Here is an 18,559-nt window from a genome sequence, read left to right as displayed (position 1 = left end):
TGAGCATGAGTGTGCGTGAGCATGAGTGTGCGTGAGCATGAGTGTGCGTGAGCATGAGTATGTTTGTGTGCATGAGTATATGTGTGTGCATGAGTATGTGTGTGTGCATGAGTATGTGTGTGAGCATGAGTGTGTCCGTGAGCATGAGTGTGTCCGTGAGCATGAGTGTGTCCGTGAGCATGAGTGTGTCCGTGAGTATGTGTGTGAGCGTGAGTATGTGTGTGAGCATGAGTGTGTGTGTGTGAGCATGAGTGTGTGTGTGAGTGTGTGTGCATGAGTATGTGTGTGAAGATGAGTGCATGTGAGAGTGTGAGTATGTGTGTGAGTGTGTGTGTGAGCGTGTGTGTGTGTGTGTGAGCATAAGTGTGTGTGTGAGCATAAGTGTGTGTGTGAGTATGAGTGTGAGCATAAGTGTGTGTGAGCATAAGTGTATGTGTGTGTGAGCATGAGTGTGTGTGTGAGCATGAGTGCATGAGTGTGAGCATAAGTGTGTGTGTGAGCATAAGTGTGTGTGAGCATGAGTATGTGAGCATGATTGTGTGTGTGAGCATGATTGTGTGTGTATGCATGAGTGTGTGTGCGAGCATGAGTATGTGTGTGAGCATGAGTATGTGTGCGTGAGCATGTGTGTGCGTGCATGAGTGTGTGCGGATAGGTATGTGTGTGAGCATGAGTGTGAGCATGAGCTTGTGTGTGAGCATAGCTTGTTTGTGGGCGTGTATGATTGCGTGAATGAGTGTGTGATTATGTGTGCATAGGTGTGTCTGAACATGAGTGTTTGCGCACGCATAAGTATGTGTGTGCCCATGAGCGTGTGCACCTGAGTGTGTGTGTGTGTGCATGAGTATGTGTGTGTATGAGTGTGTGTGTGTGTGAGCATGAATGTGTGTGTGAGCATGAGGGCCTGAGTGTGTGTGTGAGCATGAGTGTGTGTGCATGAGTGTTTGTGTGTGCATGAGTGTTTGTGTGTGCATGAGTGTGTGTGTGCATGAATGTGTGTGTGCACATGAATGTGTGTGTGAGCATGAGCATGTGGGCCTGAGTGTGTGTGTGTGGGCCTGAGTGTGTGAGCATGAGCATGTGGGCCTGAGTGTGTGTGTGTGTGTGTGGGCCTGAGTGTGTGTGTGTGTGGGCCTGAGTGTGTGTGTGTGTGGGCCTGAGTGTGTGAGCATGAGCATGTGGGCCTGAGTGTGTGTGTGAGCATGAGTGCCTGAGTGTGTGTGTGAGCATGAGCATTTGGGCATGAGTGTGTGTGTGAGCATGAACATGTGGCCCTGAGTGTGTGTGTGTGAGCATGAGTGTGTGTGAGCATGAGCATGTGGGCCTGAGTGTGTGTATGATTATAAGTATGTGTGAGAGCACAAGTGTGTCGGCCTGAGTGTGTGTGTGGGCCTGAGTGTGTGTGTGAGCATGAGTGTGTGTGTGTGTGTGAGCATAAGTATGTGTGTGTGGGCCTGAGTGTGTGTGAGCATGAGTGTGTGTGTGTGAGCATGAGTGTGTGTGTGAGCATGAGTGTGTGTGTGTGAACATAAGTGTGTGTGTGTGTGGGGGGCCTGAGTGTGTGTGTGTGAGCATGTGGGCCTGAGTGTGTGTCTGTGCATGAGTGTGTGTGTGTGTGCACATGAGTGTGTGTGTCTGTGCATGAGTGTGTGTGTGCGCATGAGTGTGTGTGAGCATGAGCATGTGGGCCTGAGTGTGTGTGTGTGGGCCTGAGTGTATGAGCATGAGCATGTGGACCTGAGTGTGTGTGTGTGGGCCTGAGTGTGTGAGCATGAGCATGTGGGCCTGAGTGTGTGTGTGAGCATGTGGGCCTGAGTGTGTGTGTGTGTGGGCCTTAGTGTGTGAGCGTGAGCAAGAGCATGTGGGCCTGAGTGTGTGTGTGAGCATGAGCGCCTGAGTGTGTGTGTGAGCATGAGCATTTGGGCATGAGTGTGTGTGTGAGCATGTGAGCATGAGTGTGTGAGCATGAGTGTGTGAGTGAGCATGAGTGTGTGTGTGAGCATGAGCGTGTGGGCCTGAGTGTGTGTATGATTATAAGTATGTGTGTGAGCACAAGTGTGTCGGTCTGAGTGTGTGTGTGTGTGCATGAGTGTGTGTGTGTGCATGAATGTGTGTGTGTGTGTGTGAGAGCATAAGTATGTGTGTGTGGGCCTGAGTGTGTGTGTGGGAGCATGAGTGTGTGTGTGTAAGCATGAGTGTCTGTGAGCATGAGTGTGTGTGTGTGAGCATAAGTATGTGTGTGTGGGCCTGAGTGTGTGTGTGTGAGCATGAGTGTGTGTGTGAGCATGAGCATGTGGGCCTGAGTGTGTGTATGATTATAAGTATGTGTGAGAGCACAAGTGTGTCGGCCTGAGTGTGTGTGTGGGCCTGAGTGTGTGTGTGAGCATGAGTGTGTGTTTGTGTGTGAGCATAAGTATGTGTGTGTGGGCCTGAGTGTGTGTGAGAGCATGAGTGTGTGTGTGAACATAAGTGTGTGTGTGTGTGTGGGCCTGAGTGTGTGTGTGAGCATGAGTGTGTGTGTGTGAGCATGAGTGTGTGTGTGTGTGAGCATGTGGGCCTGAGTGTGTGCCTGTGCATGAGTGTGTGTGTGTGCACATGAGTGTGTGTGTGCATGAGTGTGTGGGCCTGAGTGTGTGTGTGTGTGGGCCTGAGTGTGTGAGCATGAGCATGTGGGCCTGAGTGTGTGCATGTGGGCCTGAGTGTGTGTGTGTGGGCCTGAGTGTGTGAGCATGAGTATGTGGGCCTGAGTGTCTGTGTGAGCATGTGGGCCTGAGTGTGTGTGTGTGTGTGTGGGCCTGAGTGTGTGAGCATGAGCATGTGGGCCTGAGTGTGTGTGTGAGCATGAGCGCCTGAGTGTGTGTGTGAGCATGAGCATTTGGGCATGAGTGTGTGTGTGAGCATGAGCATGTGAGCATGAGCATGTGAGTGAGCATGAGTGTGTGAGTGAGCATGAGTGTGTGTGTGAGCATGAGTGTGTGTGTGAGCATGAGTGTGTGTGTGAGCATGAGCGTGTGGGCCTGAGTGTGTGTATGATTATATATAAGTATGTGTGTGAGCACAAGTGTGTCGGCCTGAGTGTGTGTGTGTGTGTGCATGAGTGTGTGTGTGTGCATGAATGTGTGTGTGTGAGAGCATAAGTGTATGTGTGTGTGGGCCTGAGTGTGTGTGTGGAAGCATGAGTGTGTGTGTGTGAGCATGAGTGTGTGTGTGAGTATGTGTGTGTGGGCCTGAGTGTGTGTGTGTGTGTGAGCATGAGTGTGTGTGTGTGAGCATAAGTATGTGTGTGTGGGCCTGAGTGTGTGTGTGGGAGCATGAGTGTGTGTGTGTAAGCATGAGTGTGTGTGTGTGAGCATGAGTGTGTGGGTGTGTGTGTGTGTGAGCATAAGTATGTGTGTGTGGGCCTGTGTGTGTGTGTGTGTGAGCATGAGTGTGTGTGTGAGCATGAGTGTGTGTGTGTGCGCATAAGTGTGTGTGTGAGCATGAGCAATAATGCCACTCGATGGCAATGCTCTTGATATTAATTATAAGAGAGAAAGACCTTCACTGCGTTTATTTGCCTACAAGTATTAACAATCTATACGTGAATGAAAAGCATAAAGATTATGATAAAAAATAATGGAGTGGCAAAAATATTTTTTGGGGAACATTTTAAATGATGGGACGGAGCCCATGTTGCCCATATGGAAAAGCCTCCACTGGTCAGGACACAAAGTGGTTAAAAACAACAAGCTTGCATGGGCGTTCATGGGGGTTGAAATGAGGCAAATGCTATCCACAAGGCTTAAACATGTCTGTCCTGTGGATCTGCAGCTTTAAAGGGACACTAAACCCAATTTTTTTTTCTTTCGTGATTCAGATAGAGCATGCAATTTTAGGCAACTTTCTAATTTACTCCTATTATCAATTTTTCTTTGTTCCCTTGCTATCTTTATTTGAAAAAGAAGGCATCTAAGCTAAGGAACCAAACAATTTTTGGTTCTGTACCCTGGACAGCATTTGTTCATTGGTGGGTGAATTTATCCACCAATCAGCAAGAACAACCCAGGTTGTTCACCAATAATGGGCCGACATCTAAACTTACATTCTTGCTTTTCAAATAAGGAAACCAAGAGAATGAAGAAATTTTGATAACAGGAGTAAATTAGAAAGTTGCTTAAAATTGCATGCTCTATCTGAATCACAAAAGAAAAAAAATTGGGTTCAGTGTCCCTTTAAGGGCTTTGAATTAAGCCCCAAAACAATTTAGAAGTAATCAACTAGTTAGAGTTAAAAACATCCCTTAAATCCTACTTACTATAAACCCTATGGGGCCAATTTATCAAGCCGTCAACCGCAAATACACTGGAATTCCACAGCGTAATTGTGGCGAGCTTGATTCGCCTCATTTATCAAAGCCTACAGACCGGCAAAAGTAGAATTTTGTGACGTAACATACGATCCGCCGGTTTCAGTCCGACACAGATCGATGCTTACGTCACTACAGATGTTCCGAATGCAAATTCGGCACTATCTGACTACTTTTGCTAGTTATCAAATAATTACCAGGTACGCTCGCCACTATTCCGGCCCAGCGTACCTGCTTTTCAATCTGCCGCCCTGGAGGCGGCGGATGCCATAGGAATCAATGGGAGTCTGAAAGCAGCGAAAGCTTATGTTCACTGCTGCCGATTTCCCATTGATTCCTATGGGAGAATAAAAGTTATGTTTACACCTAACACCCTAACATGTACCCCGAGTCTAAACACCCCTAATCTGCTGCCCCGACACCGCCGCCACCTAAATAAAGGTTAGTAACCCCTAATCTGCCGCCCCAACACCGCCGCCACCTACATAAAGTTATTAACCCCTATCCCGCCGCAACTAAATAAAGTTATTAACCCCTAAACCTAACAACCCGCTAACATTATATTAAATATTAACTCATCCCTATCTTATAATAAATTTAAACTTACCTTTAAAATTAAATTAAACTATATTAAACTATTAATTAACCTACCCTAACTATTATACTAAAATTACATTAAACTATATTAAACTAATAATTAATCTATACTAACTTTTATACTAAAATTACATTAAACTAAAAATTAAATTAACTATATTATATATTTAAACACCTAACCCTACTCAAATAATTTAAATCTACACTAAAAAATTACTAAGTTACCAAAAAAAACAACTAAGTTACAAAAAAACTAATTACACCTAATTTAAGGGCCCTATGAAAATGTAAAAGCCCACCCAAAATAAAAAAAACCCCTAACCTACAATAAACTACAAATAGCCCTTAAAAGGGCCTTTTGCGGGGCATTGCCCCAAAGAAATCTTTTTTTTTTAAAAAATACAAATACCCCCCAACAGTAAAACCCACCACCCACACAATCAACCCCCCAAATAAAAAACTAACTAAAAAAACCTACACTCCCCATTGCCCTGAAAAGGGCATTTGGATGGGCATCGCCCTTAAAAGGGCATTTAGCTCTATTGCAGCCCAAACCCTAATCTAAAACTAAAACCCACCCAATAAACCCTTAAAAAATCCTAACACTAACCCCTGAAGATCGACTTACAGTTTTGAAGATCCGACATCCATCCTCCAAGAAGCCGGCAGAAGTCTTCATCTAAGCGGCCGCAGTCCTCATTGAAGCCCGCAGAAGTCTTCACCCAGACGGCATCTTCTATCTTCATCCATCCGGCGCGGAGCGGCTCCATCTTCCAGACATCCGACGCGGAGCATCCTCTTCTTACGTCTTCTTCGGAAAGAAGGTTCCTTTAAATTACGTCATCCAAGATGGCGTCCCTTAGATTCTAATTGGCTGATAGAATTCTATCAGCCAATCGGAATTAAGGTTAAAAAAATCCTATTGGCTGTTGCAATCAGCCAATAGGATTGAGCTTTCATCCTATTGGCTGATCCAATCAGCCATTAGGATTGAGCTCGCATTCTATTGGCTGATTGGATCAGCCAATAGGATGAAAGCTCAATCCTATTGGCTGATTGCAACAGCCAATAGGATTTTTTTCAACCTTAAAGGGACAGTCTAGTCAAAACTAAACTTTCATGATTCAGATAAGGCATGCAATTTTAAACAACTTTCCAATTTACTTTTATCATCAAATTTGCTTTGTTCCCTTGGTGTTATTTTTGAAAAGCTAAACCTAACTAGGCTCAAACTGATTTCTAAACCATTGAAAACCGCCTCTTAGCTCAGAGCATTTTGAAAGTTTTTCACAGTTAGACAGTGTTAGTTCATGTGTGTCATATAGATAACATTGTGCTCACTCCTGTGAAGTTATTTAGGAGTCTTTACTGATGACTACACTGCATGTCTGTCAAAAGCACTTAGATAAGGAGGCTGTCTGCAGAGGCTTAGATACAAGGTAATCATAGAGGTAAAAAGTATATTAATATAACTGTGTTGGTTATGCAAAAATGGGGAATGGGTAATAAAGGGATTATCGATCTTTTTAAATAAGAAAAATGTTGGTGTAGACTGTCCCTTTAATTCCTATTGGCTGATAGAATTCTATCAGCCAATCGGAATCTAAGGGACGCCATCTTGGATGACGTCATTTAAAGGAACCTTCATTCGGAAAGAAGACATCGTAAGAAGAGGATGCTCTGCGTCGGATGTCTGGAAGATGGAGCCGCTCCGCGCCGGATGGATGAAGATAGAAGATGCCGTCTGGGTAAAGACTTCTGCGGGCTTCGATGAGGACTTCGGCCGCTTGGATGAAGACTTCTGCCGGCTTCTTGGAGGATGGATGTCGGATCTTCAAAACTGTAAGTCGATCTTCAGGGGTTAGTGTTAGGATTTTTTAAGGGTGTATTGGGTGGGTTATAGTTTAGATTATGGTTTGGCTGCAATAGAGCTAAATGCCCTTTTAAGGGCAATTCCCATCCAAATGCCCTTTTCGGGGTAATGGGGAGCTTAGGTTTTTTAAGTTAGTTTTTTATTTGGGGGGTTGGTTGTGTGGGTGGCGGGTTTTACTGTTGGGTTTTTTGTTTCATTTTGGGGGGGCTTTTTTATTTTCATAGGGCCCTTAGATTAGGTGTAATTAGTTTAAATCTTTGATAATTTATTTTTTATAACTTAGTGTTTGTTATTTTTTGTAACTTAGTGTCTATTTTTTTTTGTAACTTAGTGTGTGTTATTTTTTGTAACTTAGTTGTTTGTTTTTGGTAATTTAGTAATTTTTTAGTGTAGATTTAAATTATTTGAGTAGGGTTAGGTGTTTAAATATATAATATAGTTAATTTAATTTGTAGTTTAATGTAATTTTAGTATAAAAGTTAGTATAGATTAATTATTAGTTTAATGTAGTTTGATGTAATTTTAGTATAATAGTTAGGGTAGGTTAATTAATAGTTTAATATAGTTTAATTTAATTTTAAAGGTAAGTTTAAATTTATTATAAGATAGGGATGAGTTAATATTTAATATAAAATTAGCGGGTTGTTAGGTTTAGGGGTTAATAGTTTAATTTAGTTTATGGCGATGTGGGGGGCTGACGGTTTAGGGGTTAATAACTTTATTTAGTTGCGGTGGGCTCCGGGATCGGCGGGATAGGGGTTAATAACTTTATGTAGGCGGCGGCAGATTAGGGGGTTAATAACATAATGTAGGTGGCGGTAGTGTAGTGGGCAACAGATTAGGGGTTAATAACATAATGTAGGTGGCAGTGGGCTCCAGGAGCGGCGGTTTAGGGGTTAATAAGTTTATTTAGTTGCGGCGGGGTCCGGGAGCGGCGGTATAGGGGTTAAACAGTTTAGTATAGTGGCGGTGTTTAGTGACAGGGTACAAATAAAGCTGTGAAAAAGTCAAATAGCAGCAAGGTCGATGACTGTTAGTTAACAACAGTCCGCTGCTCATCGCCCCGTACTTGGTGCGCGGCTTTTTGACAGCTTTTTGGTTTAATATGAACGTATTCTGGTTCGCGTCAGCGATGTTAGGCGATGTCAGGCGAGCGTATTGGTGCCGGCGTATGCAGCAAAGTTGACAGGTTGATAAATAGGCCCCTATATCTTGTCTCAGTTCTCTAAGTAGCAATCAGCACTGAGATTGAGACTACTCACGTAGGGCTTGATTTATCTAAAGCTCTCTCGTCTGGTGAGATTATCGAATACATTTTTTGTCAGTACTGCAAGGTCCCTCAGAATTTTAGAAAGGCAAATTTTAGTTTAAGAGCAATTTATGTGGCTTACGTTGGTTTAAGGATGTGAAGGAAAGACATATATTACAGTATAATAAAAAAAAAAAAGATTTTGAGTGATTTCTCATCCTGCTTTTTTTTTTTTATCAGGCCCTTAAATAGAATCCCTTCTGTCGAGTAAGGGGTCACTTGATCCAGTATTTAACAGGAGATCGATGTAAAAATCAGATTATTGTATGGTTGGTGTGTAAATGGCATTTACAAAAATACCAAGTTTAGAGTAATACACAAGTGTTTGTCTGTGCTTGTGTCTCAGACAGAAATAAATCCATACACCCCCCATAGCAAACAAACATTACACTCAGTGTTTCACACTTCCTGCAGTAGCGCCCATGACAAAACTATGCAGCTGGGTACATTAGTGTTAGCATTACCAGGCATTTTAGTTTAGTGAACCTCAATACTATGGGGCATATGTATCAAGCTCCGAAAGGAGCTTGATGCCTCGTGTTTCTGGCGAGCCTGCAGGCTCGCCAGAAACAGCAGTTATGAAGCAGCGGTCACAAAGACTGTTGCTCCATAACCTGTCCGCCTGCTCTGAGCAGGCGGACAGACATCGTCGGAAATCAACCCGATGGAGTACGATCGGGTTGATTGACACCCCCCTGCTGGCGGCCTATTGGCCACGAGTCTGCAGGGGGCGGTGTTGCACCAGCAGCTCTTGTGAGCTGCTGGTGCAATGCTGAATACGGTGAGCGTATTGCTCGCCGTATTCAGCGAGGTCTGTCGGACCTGATCTGCACTGTCGGATCAGGTCCGACAGACCTTGATAAATAGAGCCCTATGTTTGAGAAGGCAAGTGATGGACATTTGTTTTTGGGTACTTTCCCAGGAAAAGGGACATAGCCAGTTATTGTGACAAAGCTAATCAGCCTTAAAGGGACATAGCCAGTTATTGTGACAAAGCTAATCAGCCTTAAAGGGACATAGCCAGTTATTGTGACAAAGCTAATCAGCCTTAAAGGGACATAAAGCCCAAAATGTTCCATTCAACATTTAGATAGAGCATTCAATTGTAAATAACTTTCCACTTTACTTCTGTTAGCAAATGTGCTTAATTCTCAAGGTAACCTTTGGTGACTGAGCAGCAGCCCACTACTGTGAGCTAGCTGAATACATTGGGTGAGCCAATAAGAAGCATATATGTGCAGCTACGTATCAGTAGCTAGCTCCCAGTAGTGCATTGCTGCTCCTGAGCCTTCCTAAGTATGCTTTTCAACAAAGGTTACCAAGAGAAGGAAACTAATTAGGTCATAGAAGTAAATTGGAAAGTTAAAATGACGTTCTCTTTCAGTGTTTCTCAACTTCAAGCACCCCTAACAGGTCAGGTTGTCATGATATCTTTAATAGAGCAGAGGTGAAATAATCAGCTGATGGGTCAGAACCGGTTAGAAACCATGGTTACTGATCAGCTGATTATTTTACCTGTGCTCTAGATCAGATATGAAAACCTGGCCTGTAGGGGGAACTTGAGGACTGGAGTAGAGAAACACTGCTCTATCTTAATCATGAAAGAAAAATGTTGGGGTTCATGTCCCTTATAACTTCGTTGAAATTATAAGAATTGAGTAAACCTCTCCCTTTCATAAAAATCCACACAGCTTCTGTTGCTATAGCCCACACTTCTCCGATCATTTTACTAAACCCAAATTTTTTCTTTTGTGATTCAGATAGAGCATGCAATTTTAAGCAACTTTCTAATTTACTCCTATTATCAATTTTTCTTTGTTCTTTTGCTATCTTTATTTGAAAAAGAAGGCATCTAAGCTAAGGAGCCAGCCAATTTTTGGTTTAGAACTCTGGACAGCATTTATCCACCAATCAGCAAGGACAACCCAGGTTGTGAAAAAAATGGGCCGGCTTCTAAACTTACTTTCTTGCTTTTTAAATAAAGATAGCAAGAGAATGAAGAAAATTTGATAATAGGAGTAAATTAGAGAGTTGCTTAAAATTTCATGCTTTATCCTAATCACGAAAGATAAAATTTGGGTTCAGTGTCCCTATAAATCAGGTTTTGGCTCTGGGTTTATTTCTGGTAGGCATATCCATAGAGTATGGATCATGGGGTAAAAAAGACACAAAGTAAACTTTATTAGCAATTGTGTGTACAATTTGCATGGATTAAGTATATAAACATACATATGGAAATACTTGTGTTTTGACTGATTGACTTAGTCATTTATCATTGTATCTACTAGGATCAGATAATACTGCATGTGGTTTGAAAGAGTTACATCAGTAACCTTGATGTAGTTAATCGTTTATATTGACATTATTCTAGCTACAATCTACCATGTTGTCTTCTAGGATGGAGCCAATTCTGATGTTTTGGTTCTACAAGAAACAGTCAAGGTAAAAATGCAAGATACTGAGCAGTCTCTTGGTGAAAAATTGGAAGAAGCAAAGGAAAAAGCAGTGGTAAAGGCAATACATCTAGTGGCCAGTGAAACAGTTCACTTAAATCAAGATGGAGACCTTTGCTGGATGTTCAGACATTAAATAACATATCTGAATGGTAACATAATAGGTGTATTATTATATACTAATTTGCATGACAACCATTTTCCAAATTGTGCAGTGGAAATGATTATATGTTCATCATTGCACAATTTTAAGGCCTCACCCTTTTCCTTCAGAAACTCGTTGCTAGCACAAAAGATATCTTGCTTTGTGTTAGTTGTGCACCCCTAGTGCAATATAAGCTATAACTTTTTTTTCAATAAGATTTCTATTATATGCAGAAATAAAAATGTTTTCACATTTTTGAGTTTCCCTGTAACGGTCCATTTCTTTTTATATTGAGAAAATCTTTATCTGAGACTGAGCTCCCAACCATCCTTCTCTTTGTGCAATGGCCCTGGTTTCTCCCCTAGTTCCCATGAGCTGAGAATGTCCATCCTTCTTACTCCCTCATTTCCTTAAACCACTGGTTTTCAAACCTGTCCTCACATTTTGAGGATATCTGAACTAGAGCCCAGGTGAAATAATCAGCTGGTTATAAACATGGTTAGTTTAACTGCTCCCATCCAAGGTAATCCTGAAAACCTGGCCTGGTGGGGAGGCTTAGGACAGGTTTGAAAATCAATGCCTTAAACTCTCAGGCAGGGGTGCTCAACCTTGGCTCTCCAGAAATTTTGGAACTACATGATGCTCAGCCAGAAAAGGATAGCAAAAGAACAAAGCAAATTTGATAATAGAAGGGAATTTGAAAGTTTAAAATTGAATGGTCTATTAGAATCTTGAAAATAAATCTGACCATCTGACCACATGTGCAACATTATGAAAATACCTAGCATTTAACCCCTTCACGCTGTTAGGAAATTCTATGCAGTCCTAACAATTCGTTGTTAGGACGTCATGGAATGTCCTACCTTATATGGCATCCGGCAGCCTCCTCTTTTTAGTTAATACAAAATCGGACTGGGCGGTGTGCCTTGCAGTGTAGACAGTCCCCCATAATCTGACCCTGGTCTTGAAGTCCTGTTATCGCATTGACAATCACATCATTTCAATTTTCCAGCAAGTGTTTAAATCGTAATTTTGTTCCGATCTAAGCACTTTCCCCCTGGCATAAAGAGGTTGAATGTCTGAAGAAGTAAAAAAAACAATATATACTTATAAAAAGGATGAATGTTGTAAATTAACCATTCCTGATGAAAAAAAGCGATTTAGTGCGCTACATTGCTTTATAGACTATTTTTCATGGGTTGAAACAGATGATGATTCAAAACCTCAAGACCCAACTGGGAATTGGGAAGCTTAAAGAACAGAAGAAATTATCTCTAGAGCATGGAAATATCAACAGGAGTAAGAACAATCTTCCGCTGGAACTCCCAACATTTGCAGAACTAATAAATAACAAATACCAGAACTCACAACAGGGTGAAACACAATTTGACAAAAAAATCCATGTTCATCAGAATTAAGGACTAAGAAACCTAGCTAAGATAACAATGCAAGAACTTAAAAGGGCATGAGCCCCATATTTTCTTTAATGATTTAGATAAATCATACAATTTTGACCAGTTTTACAATTTACTTTTATTATCAGATCTGCTTTATTCACTTGATATTCTTTGTTGAAGGAGCAGCAATACACTGCAGGGGGATAAACCTTGTTTTGTGTCACTTGTTCATATATACTACAGGGGGCTAGCTAAACCCATCTGGTGACCCAATGACAAGATGCACATATGTGCAGCCACCAATCAGCAGCTAGCTCCCAGTAGTGCATTGCTGGTCCTGGGAGCTACCTAGGTAATGCTTTTCAACAAAACATACAAAAATAACAAAGCAAGTTAATTAATAGAAATGGGAAAGTAGTTTAAATTGCATGCTTTATCTGAATCATTAACGTTTAATTTTGCCTATAATTGTATCCCAAGACAGATGGTTGGAAGCAAAAACATTTGAGATAGCATGGAGCCCAAAAAACATAATTTATGTAAGAACTTACCTGATAAATTCATTTCTTTCATATTAGCAAGAGTCCATGAGCTAGTGACGTATGGGATATACATTCCCACCAGGAGTGGCAAAGTTTCCCAAACCTCAAAATGCCTATAAATACACCCCTCACCACACCCACAAATCAGTTTAACGAATAGCCAAGAAGTGGAGTGATAAGAAAAAGTGCAAAAGCATATAAAATAAGGAATTGGAATAATTGTGCTTTATACAAAAAAATCATAACCACCACAAAAAGGGTGGGCCTCATGGACTCTTGCTAATATGAAAGAAATGAATTTATCAGGTAAGTTCTTACATAAATTATGTTTTCTTTCATGTAATTAGCAAGAGTCCATGAGCTAGTGACGTATGGGATAATGACTACCCAAGATGTGGATCTTTCCACGCAAGAGTCACTAGAGAGGGAGGGATAAAATAAAGACAGCCAATTCCTGCTGAAAATAATCCACACCCAAAATAAAGTTTAATGAAAACATAAGCAGAAGATTCAAACTGAAACTGCTGCCTGAAGTACTTTTCTACCAAAAACTGCTTCAGAAGAAGAAAACACATCAAAATGGTAGAATTTAGTAAAAGTATGCAAAGAGGACCAAGTTGCTGCTTTGCAAATCTGATCAACCGAAGCTTCATTCCTAAATGCCCAGGAAGTAGAAACTGACCTAGTAGAATGAGCTGTAATCCTTTGAGGCGGAGTTTTACCCGACTCAACATAGGCATAATGAATTAAAGATTTCAACCAAGATGCCAAAGAAATGGCAGAAGCTTTCTGGCCTTTTCTAGAACCGGAAAAGATAACAAATAAACTAGAAGTCTTTCGAAAAGACTTAGTAGCTTCAACATAATATTTCAAAGCTCTAACAACATCCAAAGAATGCAACAATTTCTCCTTAGAATTCTTAGGATTAGGACATAATGAAGGAACCACAATTTCTCTACTAATATTGTTGGAATTCACAACCTTAGGTAAAAATGCAAAAGAAGTTCGCAACACCGCCTTATCCTGATGAAAAATCAGAAAAGGAGACTCACAAGAAAGAGCAGATAATTCAGAGACTCTTCTGGCAGAAGAGATCGCCAAAAGGAACAAAACTTTCCAAGAAAGTAATTTAATGTCCAATGAATGCATGGGTTCAAAAGGAGGAGCTTGAAGAGCCCCCAGAACCAAATTCAAACTCCAAGGAGGAGAAATTGACTTAATGACAGGTTTTATACGAACCAAAGCTTGTACAAAACAATGAATATCAGGAAGATTAGCAATCTTTCTGTGAAAAAGAACAGAAAGAGCAGAGATTTGTCCTTTCAAGGAACTTGCGGACAAACCTTTATCTAAACCATCCTGAAGAAACTGCAAAATTCTCGGAATTCTAAAAGAATGCCAAGAAAAATGATGAGAAAGACACCAAGAAATATAAGTCTTCCAGACTCTATAATATATCTCTCTAGATACAGATTTACGAGCCTGTAACATAGTATTAATCACAGAGTCAGAGAAACCTCTTTGACCAAGAATCAAGCGTTCAATCTCCATACCTTTAAATTTAAGGATTTGAAATCCTGATGGAAAAAAGGACCTTGCGACAGAAGGTCTGGTCTTAACGGAAGAGTCCACGGTTGGCAAGAGGCCATCCGGACAAGATCTGCATACCAAAACCTGTGAGGCCATGCCGGAGCTACCAGCAGAACAAACGAGCATTCCTTCAGAATCTTGGAGATTACTCTTGGAAGAAGAACTAGAGGCGGAAAGATATAGGCAGGATGATACTTCCAAGGAAGTGATAATGCATCCACTGCCTCCGCCTGAGGATCCCGGGATCTGGACAGATACCTGGGAAGTTTCTTGTTTAGATGAGACGCCATCAGATCTATTTCTGGAAGTTCCCACATTTGAACAATCTGAAGAAATACCTCTGGGTGAAGAGACCATTCGCCCGGATGCAACGTTTGGCGACTGAGATAATCCGCTTCCCAATTGTCTATACCTGGGATATGAACCGCAGAGATTAGACAGGAGCTGGATTCCACCCAAACCAGAATTCGAGATACTTCTTTCATAGCCAGAGGACTGTGAGTCCCTCCTTGATGATTGATGTATGCCACAGTTGTGACATTGTCTGTCTGAAAACAAATGAACGATTCTCTCTTCAGAAGAGGCCAAGACTGAAGAGCTCTGAAAATTGCACGGAGTTCCAAAAACATAATTTATGTAAGAACTTACCTGATAAATTAATTTCTTTCATATTAGCAAGAGTCCATGAGCTAGTGACATATGGGATATACATTCCTACCAGGAGGGGCAAAGTTTCCCAAACCTTAAAATGCCTATAAATACACCCCTCACCACACCCACAATTCAGTTTAACGAATAGCCAAGAAGTGGGGTGATAAGAAAAAAGTGCGAAAGCATATAAAATAAGGAATTGGAATAATTGTGCTTTATACAAAAAAATCAAAACCACCACAAAAAAAGGGCGGGCCTCATGGACTCTTGCTAATATGAAAGAAATGAATTTATCAGGTAAGTTCTTACATAAATTATGTTTTCTTTCATGTAATTAGCAAGAGTCCATGAGCTAGTGACATATGGGATAATGATTACCCAAGATGTGGATCTTTCCACGCAAGAGTCACTAGAGAGGGAGGGATAAAATAAAGACAGCCAATTCCTGCTGAAAATAATCCACACCCAGAATAAAATTTTAATGAAAAAACATAAGCAGAAGATTCAAACTGAAACCACTGCCTGAAGTACGTTTCTACCAAAAACTGCTTCAGAAGAAGAAAACACATCAAAATGGTAGAATTTAGTAAAAGTATGCAAAGAGGACCAAGTTGCTGCTTTGCAAATCTGATCAACCGAAGCTTCATTCCTAAACGCCCAGGAAGTAGAAACTGACCTAGTAGAATGAGCTGTAATCCTTTGAGGCGGAGTGTTACCCGACTCAACATAGGCATGATGAAATAAAGATTTCAACCAAGATGCCAAAGAAATGGCAGAAGCTTTCTGGCCTTTTCTAGAACAGGAAAAGATGACAAATAGACTAGAAGTCTTTCGGAAAGACTTAGTAGCTTCAACATAATATTACAAAGCTCTAACAGCATCCAAAGAATGCAATGATTTCTCCTTAGAATTCATAGGATTAGGACATAATGAAGGAACCACAATTTCTCTACTAATGTTGTTAGAATTCACAACCTTAGGTAAAAAATTCAAAAGAAGTTCGCAGCACCGCCTTATCCTGATGCAAAATCAGAAAAGGAGACTCACAAAAAAGAGTAGATAATTCAGAGACTCTTCTGGCAGAAGAGATGACCAAAAGAAACAAAACTTTCCAAGAAAGTAATATAACGACCAAAGAATGCATGGGTTCAAAAGGAGGAGCTTGAAGAGCCCCCAGAACCAAATTCAAACTCCAAGGAGGAGAAATTGACTTAATGACAGGTTTTATACGAACCAAAGGTTGTACAAAACAATGAATATCAGGAAGATTAGCAATCCTTCTGTGAAAAAGAACAGAAAGAGCAGAGATTTGTCTTTCAAGGAACTTGCGGACAAACCTTTATCTAAACCATCCTGAAGAAACTGTAAAATTCTCGGTATTCAAAAAGAATGCCAAGAAAAAAAGATGAGAAAGACACTAAGAAATATAAGTCTTCCAGACTCTATAATATATCTCTCTAGATACAGATTTACGAGCCTGTCACATAGTATCAATCACAGAGTCAGAGAAACCTCTTTGACCAAGAATCAAGCGTTCAAAACTCCATACCTTAAAATTAAGGTTTTGAGATCCTGATGGAAAAAAGAACCTTGAGACAGAAAGACTGGTCTTAACGGAAGAGTCCACAGCTGGCAAGAGGCCATCCGGACAAGATCCGCATACCAAAACCTGTGAGGCCATGCTGGAGCTACCAGCAGGACAAACGAGCATTCCTTTAGAATATTGGAGAATACCCTTGGAAGAAGAACTAGAGGCAGAAAGATATAGGCAGGATGACACTTGTAAGGAAGAAATAATGCATCCACTGCCTCCGCCCGAGGATCCCGGGATCCGGACAGATACCAGGGAAGTTTCTTGTTTAGATGAGAAGCCATCAGATCTATTTCTGGGAGTTCCCACATTTGAACAATCTGAGGAAATACCTCTGGGTGAAGAGACCATTCGCCCAGGTGCAACGTTTGGCGACTGAGATAATCCGCTTTCCAATTGTCCATACCTGGGATATGAACCGCAGAGATTAGACAGGAGCTGGATTCCGCCCAAACCAAAATTGATTGATGTATGCCACAGTTGTGACATTGTCTATCTGAAAACAAATGAACAACTCTCTCTTCAGAAGAGGCCAAGACTGAAGAGCTCTGAAAATTGCACGGAGTTCCAAAATATTCACCTCCTGAGATTCCCAAACCCCTTGTGCCGTCAGATACCCCCACACAGCTCCCCAACCTGTAAGACTTGCATCTGTTGAGATTATAGTCCAGGTCGGAAGAACAAAGAAGCCCCCTGAACTAAACGATGGTGATCTGTCCACCATGTCAGAGAGTGTCGTATATTCGGTTTAAAGATATTAATTGAGATATCTTTGAGTAATCCCTGCACCATTGGTTCAGCATACAGAGCTGAAGAGGTCGCATGTGAAAACGAGCAAAGGAGATCGCATCTGATGCGGCAGTCCTAAGACCTAAAATTTCCATGCATAAGGCTACCAAAGGGAATGATTGTGACTGAAGGTTTTGACAAGCTGATCAATGTTAAACTTCTCTTGTCTGACAAGGACAGAGTCATAGACACTGAATCTATCTAGAAACCTAAAAAGGTTACCCTTGTCTGAGGAATCAATGAACTGATTGGTAAATTGATCCTCCAACCATGAACTTGAAGAAACAACACAAGTCGATTCGTATGAGATTCTTCGAAAATGAGAAGACTGAGCAAGTACCAAGATATCGTCCAAATAAGGAAATACCAAAACCCTGTTCTCTGATTACAGAAAGAAGGGCACCGAGAACCTTTGAAAAAAATTCTTGGAACTGAGGCTAGGCCAAACGGTAGAGCCACAAAACTGGTAATGCTTGTCTAAAAAGAGAATCTCAGACACTAAAAGTGATCTGGATGAATCGGAATATGCAGATACGCATCCTGTAAATCTATTGTAGACATATAATGCCCTTGCTAAACAAAAGGCAGGATAGTCCTACAGTTACCATCTTGAATGTTGGTATCCTTACATAACGATTCAATATTGATAGATCCGGAACTGGTCTGAAGGAATTGACCTTCTTTGGTACAATGAAGAGATAAAATAAAACCCCAGCCCCTGTTCCAGAACTGGAACTGGCATAATTACTCCAGCCAACTCTAGATCTGAAACACATTTCAGAAATGCTGAGCCTTTGCTGTGTTAACTGGGACACGGGAAAGAAAAAAAAATCTCTTAGCAGGAGGCCTTAACTTGAAGCCAATTCTGTACCTTTCTGAAACAATGTTCTGAAACCAAAGATTGAGAACGGAATTGATCCAAATTTCTTTGAAGAAAACGTAATCTGCCCCATACCAGCTGAGCTGGAATAAGGGCCGCACCTTCATGGGTACTTAGGAGCTGGCTATAGGTTTCTATAAGGCTTGGATATATTCCAAACTGGAAATAGATTCCAAACTGATACCGCTCCTGAGGATGAAGGATCAGGCTTTTGTTCCTTGATGTGAGGAAAGGAACGAAAAATGATTATTAGACCTAAATTTACCTTAGATTTTTTATCCTTTGGTAAAAAAGTTCCCTTCCTTCCAGAAACAGTTGAGATAATAATTTATTACCCTGGAAAGAAAGGGAAAGCAAAGTTGACTTAGAAGACATATCAGCATTCCAAGTTTAATCC

The 18,559-nt window shown here is 41.2% G+C and overlaps 1 protein-coding gene across 1 annotated transcript in view; it reads left to right on the top strand.

Annotated features, from left to right (window-relative positions):
- The window catches only part of LOC128652233 (trifunctional purine biosynthetic protein adenosine-3-like), a 124,017-nt gene extending 113,304 nt beyond the window's left edge, over positions 1 to 10,713 (top strand). Inside the window, exon 18 of the mRNA XM_053705171.1 lies at positions 10,522 to 10,713. Coding sequence (XP_053561146.1) covers positions 10,522 to 10,713 — 192 coding nt within the window. The remainder of the gene's footprint in view (positions 1 to 10,521) is intronic.
- The last annotated feature ends 7,846 nt before the right edge of the window (positions 10,714 to 18,559 follow it).

Source organism: Bombina bombina, chromosome 3 (assembly GCF_027579735.1).
Source record: "Bombina bombina isolate aBomBom1 chromosome 3, aBomBom1.pri, whole genome shotgun sequence".
In the NCBI taxonomy this organism is placed as follows: Eukaryota; Metazoa; Chordata; class Amphibia; order Anura; family Bombinatoridae; genus Bombina; species Bombina bombina.
This window is presented reverse-complemented; position numbering and strand designations above follow the sequence as displayed.